The sequence below is a fragment of the Lepidothrix coronata genome, unplaced genomic scaffold (assembly GCF_001604755.1).
Source record: "Lepidothrix coronata isolate B3197 unplaced genomic scaffold, Lepidothrix_coronata-1.0 Scaffold97, whole genome shotgun sequence".
NCBI classification, from domain to species: Eukaryota; Metazoa; Chordata; class Aves; order Passeriformes; family Pipridae; genus Lepidothrix; species Lepidothrix coronata.
This window is the reverse complement of record NW_016690277.1, coordinates 1634228-1648983: the sequence shown is the minus strand read 5'-3', so window position 1 is coordinate 1648983 and position 14756 is coordinate 1634228. Positions and strand designations below refer to the sequence as shown.

Here is a 14756-nt window from a genome sequence, read left to right as displayed (position 1 = left end):
ATTTAAAACATAAAAGTTTGCTTAAAATATAAACACTTACTCGTATACCTTTGGGTCCAACTAAGCCCGTAAGCCCTGGAGAACCCTGGGTCACAAATGGAAAGCAATGTATTTCAATAGAAATGAGAAAAAGCACAAATATGTCAGTGGGACATGTAATATTTTTAATCTCAATATCAACATGTGCACACAAAACTAACTATGTAGATAAATAAATTATTTGCCTATTACAGACACTAAATCAAACAACTGTTTAATACAACTTGCATAAATCTTGGTGTCCTGCCCTCCCTTTCAGTGTTTTCAGAGGATGTATCATGGAATCATAGAATGATTCAGGTTGGAAGAGACCTCAAAGACCATGTAGTTCCAACCTCCCTCCCATGGGCAGTGCCACCTTGCACTAGACTAGGTTGCTCAAAGCCTCATCCAACGTGGCCTTGAACACTTCTAAGGATGGGGAACCTCTTCCAGGGCCTCACCATCCTCATACCCTCACAGTGAAGAAATCTGTATGATATGTCTCATCGTAGGTCAAAAAGGTAACAGTGTATGTTGAGAAACAGGTTGCTATGGATTTGTTCAAACTGTGAGAGCTGGAAAGGCTTCCCTGGGAGGAAATAGCTGGAAGGTTCCCAGATATGGGTGATGTCCACATATAATGCACTCTCACCTGCACTGTTGAACTTGGAAAAGAAAACCAGGAGCAGGCCTAAAGGGGGCTAAACAGAGTGGGAGAGCAAGACTGAAAGAAGACAGCAAAGAGTGCAGCAGTGACACAGCACTGTCCTGTCACAGAGCCTGCTAGAATTCTTTCAAGATGCTCAGAGCTTTACTGCTAACAAGAAAATTTTATTGCCCCCAGAAAGGAAATGGGAAACATGGACAATAACATAACTTCTAAAATGCTGGGCCACATTTTGTTTAAGAAAATGTACAGGCATGGAATAGAAGCTGACTGGCAAACACTACAACAGATGGCATCCAGGCTAACAGAGATCTGCTTGCTATATAAACTATCCCTACTTTTTGCCATTCTTGCAGAAGTTATTATCACTTATTAAAAGGGAAATGCTCTACTAAACACCTCAATAAGTTCAAATAAATGGCTCATCAACATGTATGAAATCTACCCTGGGTATCACTTCCACAAAGTACTGCAGAAACCAGATAGGGCACAATAATGCAACAATACCTAAGCAAATGAAAACTATAAACCTCATTTGTTTAAAGCTGTGGTTAACTGCTGTAGCCACATTAGTGCAGGTCCTAGACATGATGTGATTGGGGCAGTACCTTCCTGATTTATACTGTGGTTGAGTTAACACCATATTTACATGGAAATAATTTATTCACCAGTGTCAATTTATTGATGACAGCAAGATTACTGTTCCTCAAGACAAATAAAAATAAAATGTTTTTAATGCACAATTTATTTGATGTTGGGGTTTTTCTGCTTACGCAGGAGTCTTTCATATTCAGCCTTAGTTTAGACATACAGGAAAGAAAGCAAGCTTAAGTCACTGGAGCCACTCTCTCCCTGCTGCAGGCAACTAGATATTTCCTAAACAGACCAAGATTTATCCTAAAAACCACCTTTACCTTCAAATTTTCTTAAACCTGTTTTTCATATTTGTCTCAATAGTAGCTTGTTTCCTTGGTTTTTCCCTGACACATGTCAAAATGTTAATAGATGTTAAGATAAAAATTGAGGCTGTGCTACAAAAATCTGTTCAGATCCATGATCATTGTCATTCAGTGCTTTAGCACTGGCCAATGGACAACTGAGAACAAAAGTCCATGGTTGCATCAGCTGCTTTGACTCAATCCAAAATGACCATGGTAGCTGGTGAACAAATAACATCCCTCGCCAAATGGGAAACTCTGAGACAGGTTTTGGTTTGGTTTTGGTTTTTAAAACAGAATTGTCTACACAGTCATAGCTGACTTTCACAGTAGAGCACAGTAGTTTCTGTGTGTGTGTCTCTCTGTCTCACATACATACCTACCTTTGGTCCCTGTGGCCCTGGAGGCCCTTCTGGACCAGGAAAGCCTCTTTGACCAGGTGGACCTGGAACACCAGGAAAGCCTTTTTCACCCTGTAAATATTAAAAGAATTAAGTTCTTAAAATATCCATGAATTCTCCTTTTGATAGCCTATTTCTAAGGTATTAATTACTTTCAGTACCCCTTAACTTTCTGCTACTGTGGCAGATGTATTACTCTTGCCCACACTGATCTGTTTTTGTGGCCCACCTGTGTGCTGCCATGGCACCACTGAAGGAGGTAACATGCTCCTAAGTATGGCTGAAGCCCTCGAAACACAACAATACTCAAGATTTTGCAGAGTACAGAAGTCAGCTGGCAGCATGAAAAGTTTAAGAAAGCAGCTGATACATATTCCTGGTTAATATTCCTCCATCGTGTTTAGCAACACAAATCCAAATCCATCATAGCAGCCCTAATTTGTAGTCAGCAAACTTAATGGCTGCTGCTCTACAGCAAGGTCAGTTCTGCTTTATATGAAGTTTTACAAAGCAAGCACCCGAAATTCTGCTGTGCAGAAGTTTGTGTGTCTTATTTGATGTACAAGACAGGATCCAAAAGACAACTCTGGGAAGCCAAAATTCTTTGGCTTGTCCCTCCACAAATTCTCTCTCCTCAAAATCCCACAAACTCACCAGATTTTAAATAGCTTCTGAATTAAAATAAAATAAAAATATATCTAAAGATAGAATATAATCCCAGAATAACTTAAGACAAATGTAAGAATTGCATTATGAAGTGATGGTGAGATCATCCACCAGCGTCCAAAGAGAAAAGGATTAACGTTATCCCAGGATGTGCCGCTGGAGGGGGTGCGGTACCAGCTCGCAGGAAAAACAAAGTCCTGGAGCTGCCTCCCCTGAGCTCGCCCTCCCTCACTGCAGCCAAGGTGGGCTGCCCGGGTCCAGAGCAACCCTGCGCTCTCCTAACGCCCTCACTCCCCTTTACACAGCACGGGCAATTTTATCCACACCTTCTTCCCCACAGATCAACAAGAACAGAAGATTTTCGGGTTGGAGAATTTCTTAACATTCAACAGTTATCAAAACATATTGATTAATGCCATTGTCCTGATTTTCCAAAGCTGCATGAAAATCTTCATCAGTGTAAACAATGACTCACTCCTCCCTACAAACTGCTCAGTGATTTAACATGGAACTGATGAAGGCAAGTTGTGAGTGTTCATTCTTATTAATATTTCTCTATTAGTGGGCAGCTTATTTTTTTTCTAGTTTTTCAGCTGGTCTTGATTTCACTGGTTAAGAGAAAGTCAGGTTAGACCAACTACAAAGATTAAAAATAAACATGGAGATTTTACTGAAAATATTACTGTTCTCCTTTCCCACTTATGTAAATGTATTTCAATAATGAACATATTTACTTTGAGAGAAACTTTCTCCAACACTAAAATGAAGCTTCCTAGCAAGACTAACAGTGTTTTCTGTGGTGCAATATGACATTTTTCTCGGTACAAGAAGTACAGGAGTAAAGTTGTGAGTAATTCTTTACCAGCCAGATGTGCCAGTCAGTGGGAGTAATCACAATCCTAAATCTTTATAGATGTCTGGAATCTGTTGCTAAGGCTTAGTAGGGCAATCCCTGTGTTCAGGGTGAGCCTGAATTGCAACCATGACTCCTTCAATAATGCCCCTTTCATTTGTGAATCAGTTGTTTTTCCAACTGCAAGCGGGAGTTTCAAAGAATTTTTGGCATTTGTGTAATTCAGGTTTGAGTAAAAGCCACTCAGAGCCTCTGCCAAACCGCTCCTGGCATCAGGCAGAGCCATGGATCTGTTACTGCTGATGGATTTGATGCTGTTCCTTCAGTGCTGGCAAGGTGTTTGTGATTAGGACCCAGGAACTCATCCCCTGTCTTGATCTACAAGAGATTTATCTGTTTGATGGCAGTGAATGGAGCTTTCCTTCAGGAACCGGAAAAGGGAGGGGGAACAGGGTCCAGAGATGGAAAGAGGGAAGCACTGAACATGACACTCATGACACTCTTGATGGCATTGTGAAATTTGTAACAGGAGAGCTGCTGCCGGGGAAATGGAGCTGTGGGCATTTGTTAGGAGTCTGTGAAAGGGACCTAGTGCCTCAGGCAGTGGTTCTGTTGGTGTTCAAACATCATGTAATGTTGTAAACACACTAAATATGCTCACTTTATCAACTGAACTAATATATTAATAATTTCCAGGTATATAAGGTAATTTTAAAAAAGGAAAATGTAGTTGTTCTTACCTTGCTACCTTTTGTGCTATCACAAAAGCAGGGACTTTTACCCTTGCATACACAGCTCTGAAAAACAAAAAAGAAAAACTTTATAACAAAGTGATTTTTCTCATTGTGTTGTTTGGTGAGGGGCAAATGAAATCTCAGTAATTGTTTCAAAGATAACACAACTTTAAAAAAAATGTTTGTGAAGTGGAAATTCTCAACAGTGGAAAGGAGCTCATTATTCCTCCATACTGTATTTTAAGACAGAAAAGGGCACTAGTTTCATTTTATAGGTGGGGTAAAGGCCAAAAAGCCATGCTTGCCACCACCAGGGTAATAAACAGTAATGTAATAACAGTAATAACAGTATGAAATGTAAAATTCAATTGGTTGCGCTCATAACACTAAACATTGATGATTCTTCAAAAAAATTACTGCAGAAATGAACACATATATTGCTATTTTTCTTAGATTACAATTCTATTCCTTTTATCCTCCTCTGTTCCTGAGCTGATCTGTGTGACAGTGGGTGCCCTCACACAGGGATGTCCCCACTCCTGCAGCAGGTCCTGAGCTGTAGCTGCTTCCTGAATGAGTGAGTCCAGCTGAGCCTGGAGCTCAAAGCCCTCCTTGGAGGGCTGAGTGTTGGACTGCAGCACCCAAACTCCTCTGTGCCTGTGACCTCTCCTGTGCAGTGTGGCAGAGCTCTCTGGGAGCTCGACTAACAGTGCTCATGCCCTGGGTGCTCTGGCAGCAGGAGCTCAGCAGAGCTGCAAAGCAGAGCTGAGATCCTGGGAGAACATGGGAACACTCTGCTTTCCTGGGCCCTTCTGCTAGAGCTGTTGTGCACTCAGAACCTCACTAGCCCAGTCTGTCTGGGAAAGCTCTGCAGAGGATTTTTCTACAGGTCATGTTCACATATCCTGTTTCAGTGGAGGGGAGAAAAAAACCCCCTAAGCCGTTGTTAACATAAGTATGATATATACCAAAACATTATTGAGGTTATTAAAGCCATGATTTTCATAGAGATGGGGAGTAAACTGCATATACTGTCCTACTTGGTACATTTAAATTCTCTCATTTGCTTTTGAAGTTCTTGCTGAAGGACTTCTATTGAACCCCTGTAGCAAGAGGGTAATTTTTTACTTTATCCTCCCACTTTAGTAAGTATTTTTATCATGATACATGATATACCATATAGCTGTACCATGTACTAGGATATATATAACTATGTTATAGTTACAGACAATAGGAATTGGACAACTATCCCATATTTGTTATGAAGATATTCTTCTAAATTGCATAAAATTCAGAAAAAAAGGAAGAGGTGTATTTTTTCTTAAAGGATTAAAGCCTTTAAGATGGTATGATATGAAATTTCTATTTAGATCTTATAGGTAGAATTAATTAGCCCCTACAGCTGGTTAGATTACAGCAGTCACACTGTTTCTAATTGGTAACTTTTTCAGTGGTGTTCTCAAAAAAATAGAAAAAAAAAAGGCAGAGGAAAAAAAGTACTCCACTACATTTTAAAATTATAATGTCAGATTGTCATTCAATTTAAATTTTCCTGTAATAATCTGTTCAGGGAAAATACTTCACGGAATTGAAAAGCCTCTTTTCTTCCCACAAGCGAGATCAATTTTTTCTATTGTTTCTGTTCAAAACTGAGGTGTGTGGTGTCACAGACACATTTCATGGGGTTTGCCTCTTTCCTTTGGTTAGACTGGGAAATTTGACATCCAGTTAGGAACTCCACATCCAGTCACTTTAGGTGTTTCTTTTAGGATGGAGGAAAGATGCTGCAAGTAGTTGCTGTTCTCTGTGGACTTGAAAATTCCTTATAGTTGCTGCTTGTCTTTCAGGTGGCTGAAGGTAGGTGAGATGATGCCACCTATCAATTTTAGAACAGGTGCAGGGAGCATTCCTCCAGTGAACAGCTATTTAAACATTCATTTACCAAATAAAGCAGAAATTAAATCAGTTGGCCACAAAAAGCAAATCCCCCAAGAAATTATTGTATCTGCCTGTGTTCTAGAGACAGATCAATAGGTGCTCTTCATGTTTCAAGAAAGATTTTTAAAGAGTTGCAAACATTAAATACTTGATTCTTTGGCATATTTAAAGAAGACTCACTCTTCCCCTGATCTGACAGTTGGAATTCAAGTGGTACTGCATCAGAAATTTGGAAAACAAAGGTGTCATGTAGGACAGAAACCGTGTAGCTATGTTACCTTTACTATTATGTTAATCAACATGGTTATATCACCAGAGGCACAAGAATAAACACTAGCGCAGAATTAATAACAAACTAAGTATCCTGATTTCTTCTTGTTGAGGTCAATCAGTTTGGTATTGCATAATCTAAATTCACTAAGTCAGTTATATGACAGATATTTTAACCCTTTAAACATCAATACCAGAGGATAAAGTGACATATATCTCAAAGTAAATTTGGAATAATCTGTATGACAGCTGATTTTCTTGATCCCTATTCAATGACAGTACCTTCCATCCCAAAGCACTTTCTTTAAAATAGGTGACACAGAATATTGGTACAGCTTTGCTAATCAGTATAAAAAGGGTAGCTGCTCAAGGAAATACACAGTGAACAGTAAAATTAGCCTTAAATGGAAGGTACTGCATTCCACTGCTGTCCAGGGCTGGTGAGTGACTCAAGCTTCCAACTTTTTAGGGCTTGCATATGACAATTGTCAATTAACTACAAGCCCTATGAGACCCAATTACCAGCAATCTCAGGTGCTGATTTAGCTGACAGATTCAGTAGAGACATGTCTGAGTCCAGGAAAGGTGCTGTTTACTGAGGAAAAAACAGTATTCTAAATTCTCAGAACTTCTTCAGTGTAACTGGGACCTGGCTGACCATAGAGAGCTTTCCTGAGAAATACCCACAAGTCATTTACCATCATAATTCTATGGACCTTCATGGAGTTGCACCTTATTTCTGCCTGTGAGAGCAAAGCCAAAAGAAGATTCTTTACAGTATTTGTATGCAAAGCACAGTTTTCCACATGTAGAGGAACCACAAAATGATATTACTTTTCTGTAAGAGGTATAATCTGCAGAAGACCTGAGGTGTACAGATACAGAAGAAACCTTTTTCTTTTATCTTTTAATCAAAGACAATCCAGTGTGAAATTAAATGCATGAACATGTAGAAACTTATGGTGCTACACAAGTAATCAAGGTTAATAAACTATGTAAAGAAAGAGAGCATTTGCTCTTCAAGAACTCAGAATGCTTAGAATGTGTTTAATTTGCCATTAGTAAGCTTTCAGATCTATTTAGGTCTTTTTGTGTACACATATCACTTTAAACTAAACTGAAAAGACCAAAGATGATTTTACATTACACAGTCAGTTAGCTGGATAATACTAAATGTTTTGGCATATGATTTTTTGCGTAAGATTAGATTATGCCTTCTGTAAAGGAGCTTTGAACCAAAAAATCATTGCTCATTTATACTGCTGGATGGTTCCACATCCTTGCAAGATGCCTGAAGCTCCTTTAACAAAGGATCATAACAAAACGATAGGATGTTGCCAGGTTATAAAAGAAGTAAATTGAATATTAGTTATTAATGGTTTATTCAAAACTCTCACAGTAACATCTACGTAAGTATGTATTAACAAAGCCACAGGTTTTTTTGTTTTGTGATTTTCATAATAATAACGAATTATTAAATATGGTAGATGGCACTAGATTTTTGACCTAAAACCCATGCAAAAGGATAAAGCTAGATCATTGTATGAATACCAAATCAAATTAATTCACCAATGAACCAAAATTCAAAAACCACAGCACTTTTTTGGAGTAATTTATAGAGGAGCTCTTCTCAAAAGTGTTTTCAGTGATAGTTGTAGTATTTTATGCTTTTTGAATATTTGCAGTTGTACACGTTGAAGAACATTTACTGCAGTGGTTAATGTTTTGTTCAGTGGGTGCAACCTTATCTATAACAGTGAATTGCCCTTCCTACACTATGGGATTGGATTCTGTGGGGCTCTGACATCTTCCTGGCCCCTATTCATAGACTAACTTAACCATCTACTTAAAAGTGCTCCAGTCCTCTCCTTCACAGAATTCCTCAAAGAAATTACAAAAAAAAAGAAGGAATAAATAACATACTGCAGACTATGTTGTCACCTATACAAAGCTTACTGTATGTTCAGCATGGCACTGCTACTCCTACCACTGCAGTCGTGGCAACTTAATCTGGAGCCTCAGAGAGGATCTTGCACAGCCCCCAGAACTTTGCCAGTGGCACTGGTTCTATGAAGGATGTCAGAAAATGTATTCAGGGACGTTATCAAACCTGAAAATGTCAAAGGATGTGACAAAGTGTTAATGTAAGGAAAAGAGCCAGCAATAATAGGCCTCCTACTCTGGCAACAGCACAGGCTTTGAGTCCTGTCACTCACAGTGGTGGGGCAACACAGTCATCCTGGGAATGGTTTAAAGGCAGGGAGATGGAGAGCAGACAAAATGAGCCAGTGAGGTGATGAGCCGGTATTTGTTTGTTGATCTCTTTTTTGAAATGACATATATGATGACAAAACAGTCAAAGTATTTATTTGTTTTTCCAGATCCAGAGAGGGTCGGAGTACCTCAGCTATTATTTCAAAATACATATTTGTATTAAAAATACTGCACCCAGAATAGAGAGGCAGCAAATTGTGTTGCTGCAGGAAACAAGCATCATACTGTTTAAGTGTATTTAAGATCAAGACCACACAGGATGACTTAATAAAGACATTCAGATGAAAGCTGAGATGCAATTAAATGTATTCTGTAGGAATACAGTAATGAGGCTGCACTTTTGGCCTAATTGATCTTTAATTTCATGGGCAAACTCTACTGATGCCCAAAGTAAATCCTGGTTAACATAAATGAAAGATGACTGTGCAACATGAGGTATTCTAAAATGAATTAAAAGCAGTGCAAGTGATATCCATTAATTACTCTGGACAGTAAAAATAGCCCAGGTGTCTTCTGTCAAGTTGGTGATGAAGCTGTCGCCTTCCATCACTGGTTGTTCTAACTGCTGAGCAGGCTCACTTTTAAAAAGGCAAGCCTGATTTTTCATTTCAAATGAAATACTTATTAGCATCTCACCTATCCTGCCACAAGGTCTTTATATCCTGACATCTAGAATGACTAAATCAGAACTCCATCAATACATACAACAAGACTTACTAGACAATATCTATTTTTCTGTGATGCCACTTTTTTTTTCTTTTTCATCTTTCTGCTCATTAACAATATCCTGAACAGCCTACAAATATGCAGGTCATCTCCGTGGTCCTTTCTAAGTGGAAGTAAATTATCAGCTAATTTCCAGTTTTACAAAATTTCTCTTAAGTTCCAATAGTTATTAAAAATTATGTATCAGTGAGCCAGCTCCTTTAAGAGTCTTGATTATGAATTTTCAAGGGCTGCTGACACACCGAGATTTCTGAATTCTTCCTGAGCTGCCTCAGTGCAGAGCAATCACTTTACACATCCCAGCTGCATCTATAAATCACAACTGAGCACATAGAACAATCCTGCTCAAACAGTTGATGTTAATACAGTGCTTAAAACTACAAAAGGCCCATTTCCCTCATGTTCTCTACTACGTTTTCTATTACAGCTAATAAAAGTGGGTGTAACACACTACCATTACAGTAAAAAGTGGAAAGTTTTGCTTTAACATTTATTGACACTACAGACTTGTGTAGATGTGCTGCACAGAGGTGTTAAATGCTGCACTTCCTGAAGGACACTATGGTGGTAGCTAAAGTTTCTAGCTTGGACACAGTTATGATTTTGCACATTTATCCTTCCCTGCTCAAGCAGAAGTTCTGAGAGCAGAGCTGTATAGAAAAAAGTTCCCACTGTGAAAAAGGCTACATAAGGAAAAACTTTTTTTTTTTTTTCTGATGCACCTGTGTTAGGATACTTAGCTAGACTAGCACAGTCAGTAATTCTAGCTAGACATGGTTGGTAGATATGTGACCCTGGCAGCATATCCCTCATGTTGCACAACTGCAAATCACCACGTAGTGTACAAGGTACTGGAGAATGAGGTCCCCTCACTCCAAAATATTGCTATCAAAACAAAATACCAGTCTCACAATTACAATCTGTATACTAAAAGTTTTTCATGCATTCTAAGCATCAAACATGAATTCATTAAAATTATCAAAGACCACGAAGAACTTTGTGTTTTTATAGTGATTGCTGGACCAGTACAACAAAACCAAATTATTAAGCCTTCAATAAGTATAGACAACATAGAGCAGAAATAGGAGATGATGAGATGAAGGAAAATATGTCAGTTCCTAAAGCCTGAAACATTGTTTAATGATTTGTGAACTGGAAGGCAGCCAGACATTCCTACCTTAGAAGACTCCTGTTAACAGCCATGTATGCTACCAGAATTCACAGCATTTTGCTCACCAGTTGAATACCCAGCACACAAAGAAAATTATTTCATTTGGACTTTCCACTATAAAGGAATACACCTTTAACCTAACTAATAAACAACTTGGTCAATAATACCTAACACAGAGAGACTGGGTCTCAAAGGACACAGCAGGAGAAAGCTGTTATGCTACAGTTGTTGAATAAGCTCCATTAAACACTTGTAATGGGAACCTTGCTCAGGGAATAACTACTGAATCAAGATGTCCCCTTGGTGACACGGGTCCTGTATTACTGCCTTCGTGCTGCTTTCAGTGTGAGGTGCAGGAGAGGAGTCCTAAACATTTATGATCATAGGGAAAAACATAACACTTCACAGAAGCAAGATTTTGCATTTGACTGACAGATAGACAGTCCATGATCACACCATGTTAACACACGTGTCCTTCTGAACTTGGTAAGAATTTCCTTACTTTGTATCCATAATTTTAAACTGTTATGAGTTCTTTTGGAAACGGTTTGCTCTTTCATGGAATATAAAGATATATTTACCATGGTACTTCAAACCAACTAAGATAAATGACACATAGGGAGAAACTGAAGAAGCTGCTGTACGTGAACATTTAAACAACTTTCTATTATGCCAAGGGAATATGTGCATGAACCTCCTTTTTCACTTCAGAGATTGAAACCACTTTTATAAACCTTTTCTTACTTTTTAAAGAAAAGTCTTGTTGGGTAAGAACTTTTGTATTATAACATTTTTGTAGTGCTAGCCAAAACTCTCATAAGTACCCATATTTAACATAACAGAAAAGCAGTAACATAAACCTTAATTTAAACAGTATAAACCAGATGCAAACAAAATTTTCATAGAATTGGTCTCTTGACTATGCTTGATAAGCATAAATTAATGTCCTTGGGGGGAAAAAACACTGAATAGAATAAAAAAAAAAAAAGGTAAACACCCTGCAATTCTCTTTTTTTTCCTTGAGATATACTTACTACACAGCATATCTTTTTTTGCTGTGAATAAGCCTGTCTGTACAGATGTTTCCAGAAATCACTGTAACATAGCTGTTCATACTATTCTCATGAAAGCACACACCACTCATTGGTCACTGGTGTATGTCATACACTCACTGGGTGTATGTCCCACATACAACTTCCATGTTGCCAACAACACTCTTCTTCAAGCAGTTACATTACAATTAATTATACTGAGCTTCTCCCTTGTCTCCAACTCACTATCAGTAACCAGTTAGGAAGTGTGAGAACAGCAGGGCTTAGCAATCTTCACTCTGCCCCTATGTCATCATCACTGCCTTAGGATAAAACAGGTAAAATATTTTAATTCAGGAAAAAACAAACACGCTGAGTTTTCACGAACTCAAATCATTTGTGAGCTCTGTAGTGATGGCTGCTAAAGCCTATGTTGTACAAGTTGCCTAAAATTACTCAGTATCTATGTAAGCAGAGCTGGCACACTGTGTGCAGCTTTGGAAAACTGTAAGTTGAGGCTTTCGAGTCTCTTGTTTTTGTTGGGGGTTTAATTCCTTTTGGTCTATAAAGAGAAGATACAGAATTATTCTCTTTAAACAAAAAGAATGGTAGTTTTCCTTCTTCTAAAACACAGAATATTTTGACACCTATATGTTTATAATGACCAATATCTTACTGTACAAATAATCTAACTAGGGTGGAAGTCACTGTGATGAGGACTATCAGAAATTGAACCAAACTGTTCCTGATATATTCAGATGGGTAAAGTCTCCACAGACAGACCCATAAACCCCATCTCTCTGGGTTTCTTCTCCTGACCTTGAAGAGGACATAGGGACAACAGAAATAAATATTCTTCTTTTCCCCTAGAAAAAAAAGACTAGGCAATTCAGGCCACAGAATTTTGTTTTGTGTAGCAAAACACCCCTTTAAGGGTGTTTAATCAGCTTATTCATCCGTGTTCTTCTTTTCTAACAGTCATCTTAAAAGAGCAATTTAATAACAAAGAATACACATCATTTAACTAGTGAATTTTTGCTTACCTACCATAATATACTGAGCATTACATGACACAATTTGTATTTCTTCCCAGCTTTTGAATGTGGGAATAGTATTCACTATAATTTTTGTCTCCTCAGGCCTGTATATTTGTATATTCATAAAATTCCTGGTGTGCATCTTCTGTTAAGTGGTGCAAATAGCAATGAAAGCAACAGTAGCTTGTTCAGAGAAAGCTTATTGCACATGCTTTGGTTCCTCCTTATTTGAAAGGCTCTGTGATTTCACAGAATGAAAAAAACAAACAACAAAAAACTAAAAGGTCACTTTTTCTTGCAGCTTCCTCCAAAATGACACATGAAAAAGACACAGAATAAAGCCTTAGCTAAAAAGCCTTCACTAAACCAGGCAAAATGGAAAACCTGTAAACCCGTGAGACTTGTGCCCTATCACAAAATTGCTAAGACAAATAATGCAAATGGAACTAAAAATACACTAGGTGTGACAAAACAGAACTTTTTCAGTGTGTGAGAGACTGGGGCTGTAAACAGTTAAGAAAAAAGGCTTTTTGTGTTTCACTTTCCTCCTAGGCTCCTGTAATCCATGCCAACATACTGAGCCTTCTAGTATTACTCTGTTAGGCAGCAGGGTGAGAATGTGACAGTAAAACAGATGACCGGACATCCCATCCTAGTTGCACTTAATAGCAAAGGATTCTGTTTCAAAGACATGTTATGATAGATCAGCTCTAGGTATTGCAGAAGAGACTGCTAGCAGAGATTACAAAATAAAATGGTTATATCTCTACAAAATGCAAAATACTGAAGAAAGACCCAGTGTTTGCCTGCCTACTCTAACAATTTTAGTGACATTATTCAGCCAGAAAAATAACTTGAATTATAGAGTTTTGCCCAGATGTGTATTTACTTTGTACCTTTGCTAGAAAACTGTTCAGTTTTCACAGATGTTTACTAAGGTCACCTAAGAAGGTTCATCTTCCTTCAGTTGTATGAGACAACATACACACAGGCACACTTCACATTTCTTGGCCATCAGAGCAAGCCTCCACGTGGTATAAGACAGCAGAACTCCACTGATTTTGATGCACAAACTTTAGGGTAACTGCTAATTTATGCTGACTCTTTTGGCCCAGTAGGAAAAGCCTTGCTCTGCAGTGCTCTGACATTGGCCTATTCCTCCATCCAGATGATGGCTGAATTACAGCTCACTACAGAGGCAATCGGGGGCAGAACAGCCCAGTAGAAGTTGGGCCCAATTATCAGAGCAACAGCCTCCTTGACTTCAGAGCTGGGATCACATTCACCAAATCAAAGAGAGCACTTCACAAAGGACCTGTTTTTCTAACTTGCTCAGTGAACTCCCTTTTGTATATTCAGGTGCACATCTTCCCTTCTCAGCTGCCTTGTGCAACAAAGAACTTGGGCACTTCTGAAGGCTGACAGAGGAGGAACATTCTCACTGGGACACTTGGTCCCTCCAACACCTTGATTCCTAGTTAAACTAAGCAATTCAGCCTGCATCCCATTCTTACCAGCCTCGGACATGGTCATGGCTGAGCTAGAACACTATTTTTTCCTGTCAGAGCAATGTATTAAGATCTATTTGTGACAGTAATACAGGTTGCATATAATTAAAAAGAAAATATTGCTTAAGGAAGAAGACTAGTTTATAAATATTTGCATGCAAATTCTAACATTTGTAAGAAGTAAAATTAATTGTGGAATATGAACACTTGCATCTAGTCACAGACAATAAGCATGAGAAAGGGAAGGCACAGAAGATCTTCCCAAGTCTTGTAATCACCTAGTTTGTTATCTCCCCTCCTGTTCAAGCAGTGCATGGTGGGAAATATGAAGTGTAATTATGGAGGCAAATACAGAATAAGGAGCACTTAATTTTATCCCGTGGGCTAACAAAACATTGCAACAGTATTTACAACACAAGTTAAAAAGTGGTAGCAACATAAGGTGCAGCTAACTTGCAGTGCAGGAATCTTACTCAAGTAGAAACTCTCTTTTGTCCTGTTCTGAAAAAATACTGACATGA

At 38.5% G+C, this 14756-nt stretch overlaps 1 protein-coding gene across 1 annotated transcript in view; it reads right to left on the bottom strand.

Annotated features, from left to right (window-relative positions):
* COL4A3 (collagen type IV alpha 3 chain) overlaps positions 1-14756 on the bottom strand; it is a 75040-nt gene that overhangs the window by 43246 nt on the left and 17038 nt on the right. Inside the window, exons 3-4 of the mRNA XM_017822383.1 lie at positions 2010-2099; positions 41-85 (exon numbers count right to left, since the gene is read on the bottom strand). Coding sequence (XP_017677872.1) covers positions 41-85; positions 2010-2099 — 135 coding nt within the window. The remainder of the gene's footprint in view (positions 1-40; positions 86-2009; positions 2100-14756) is intronic.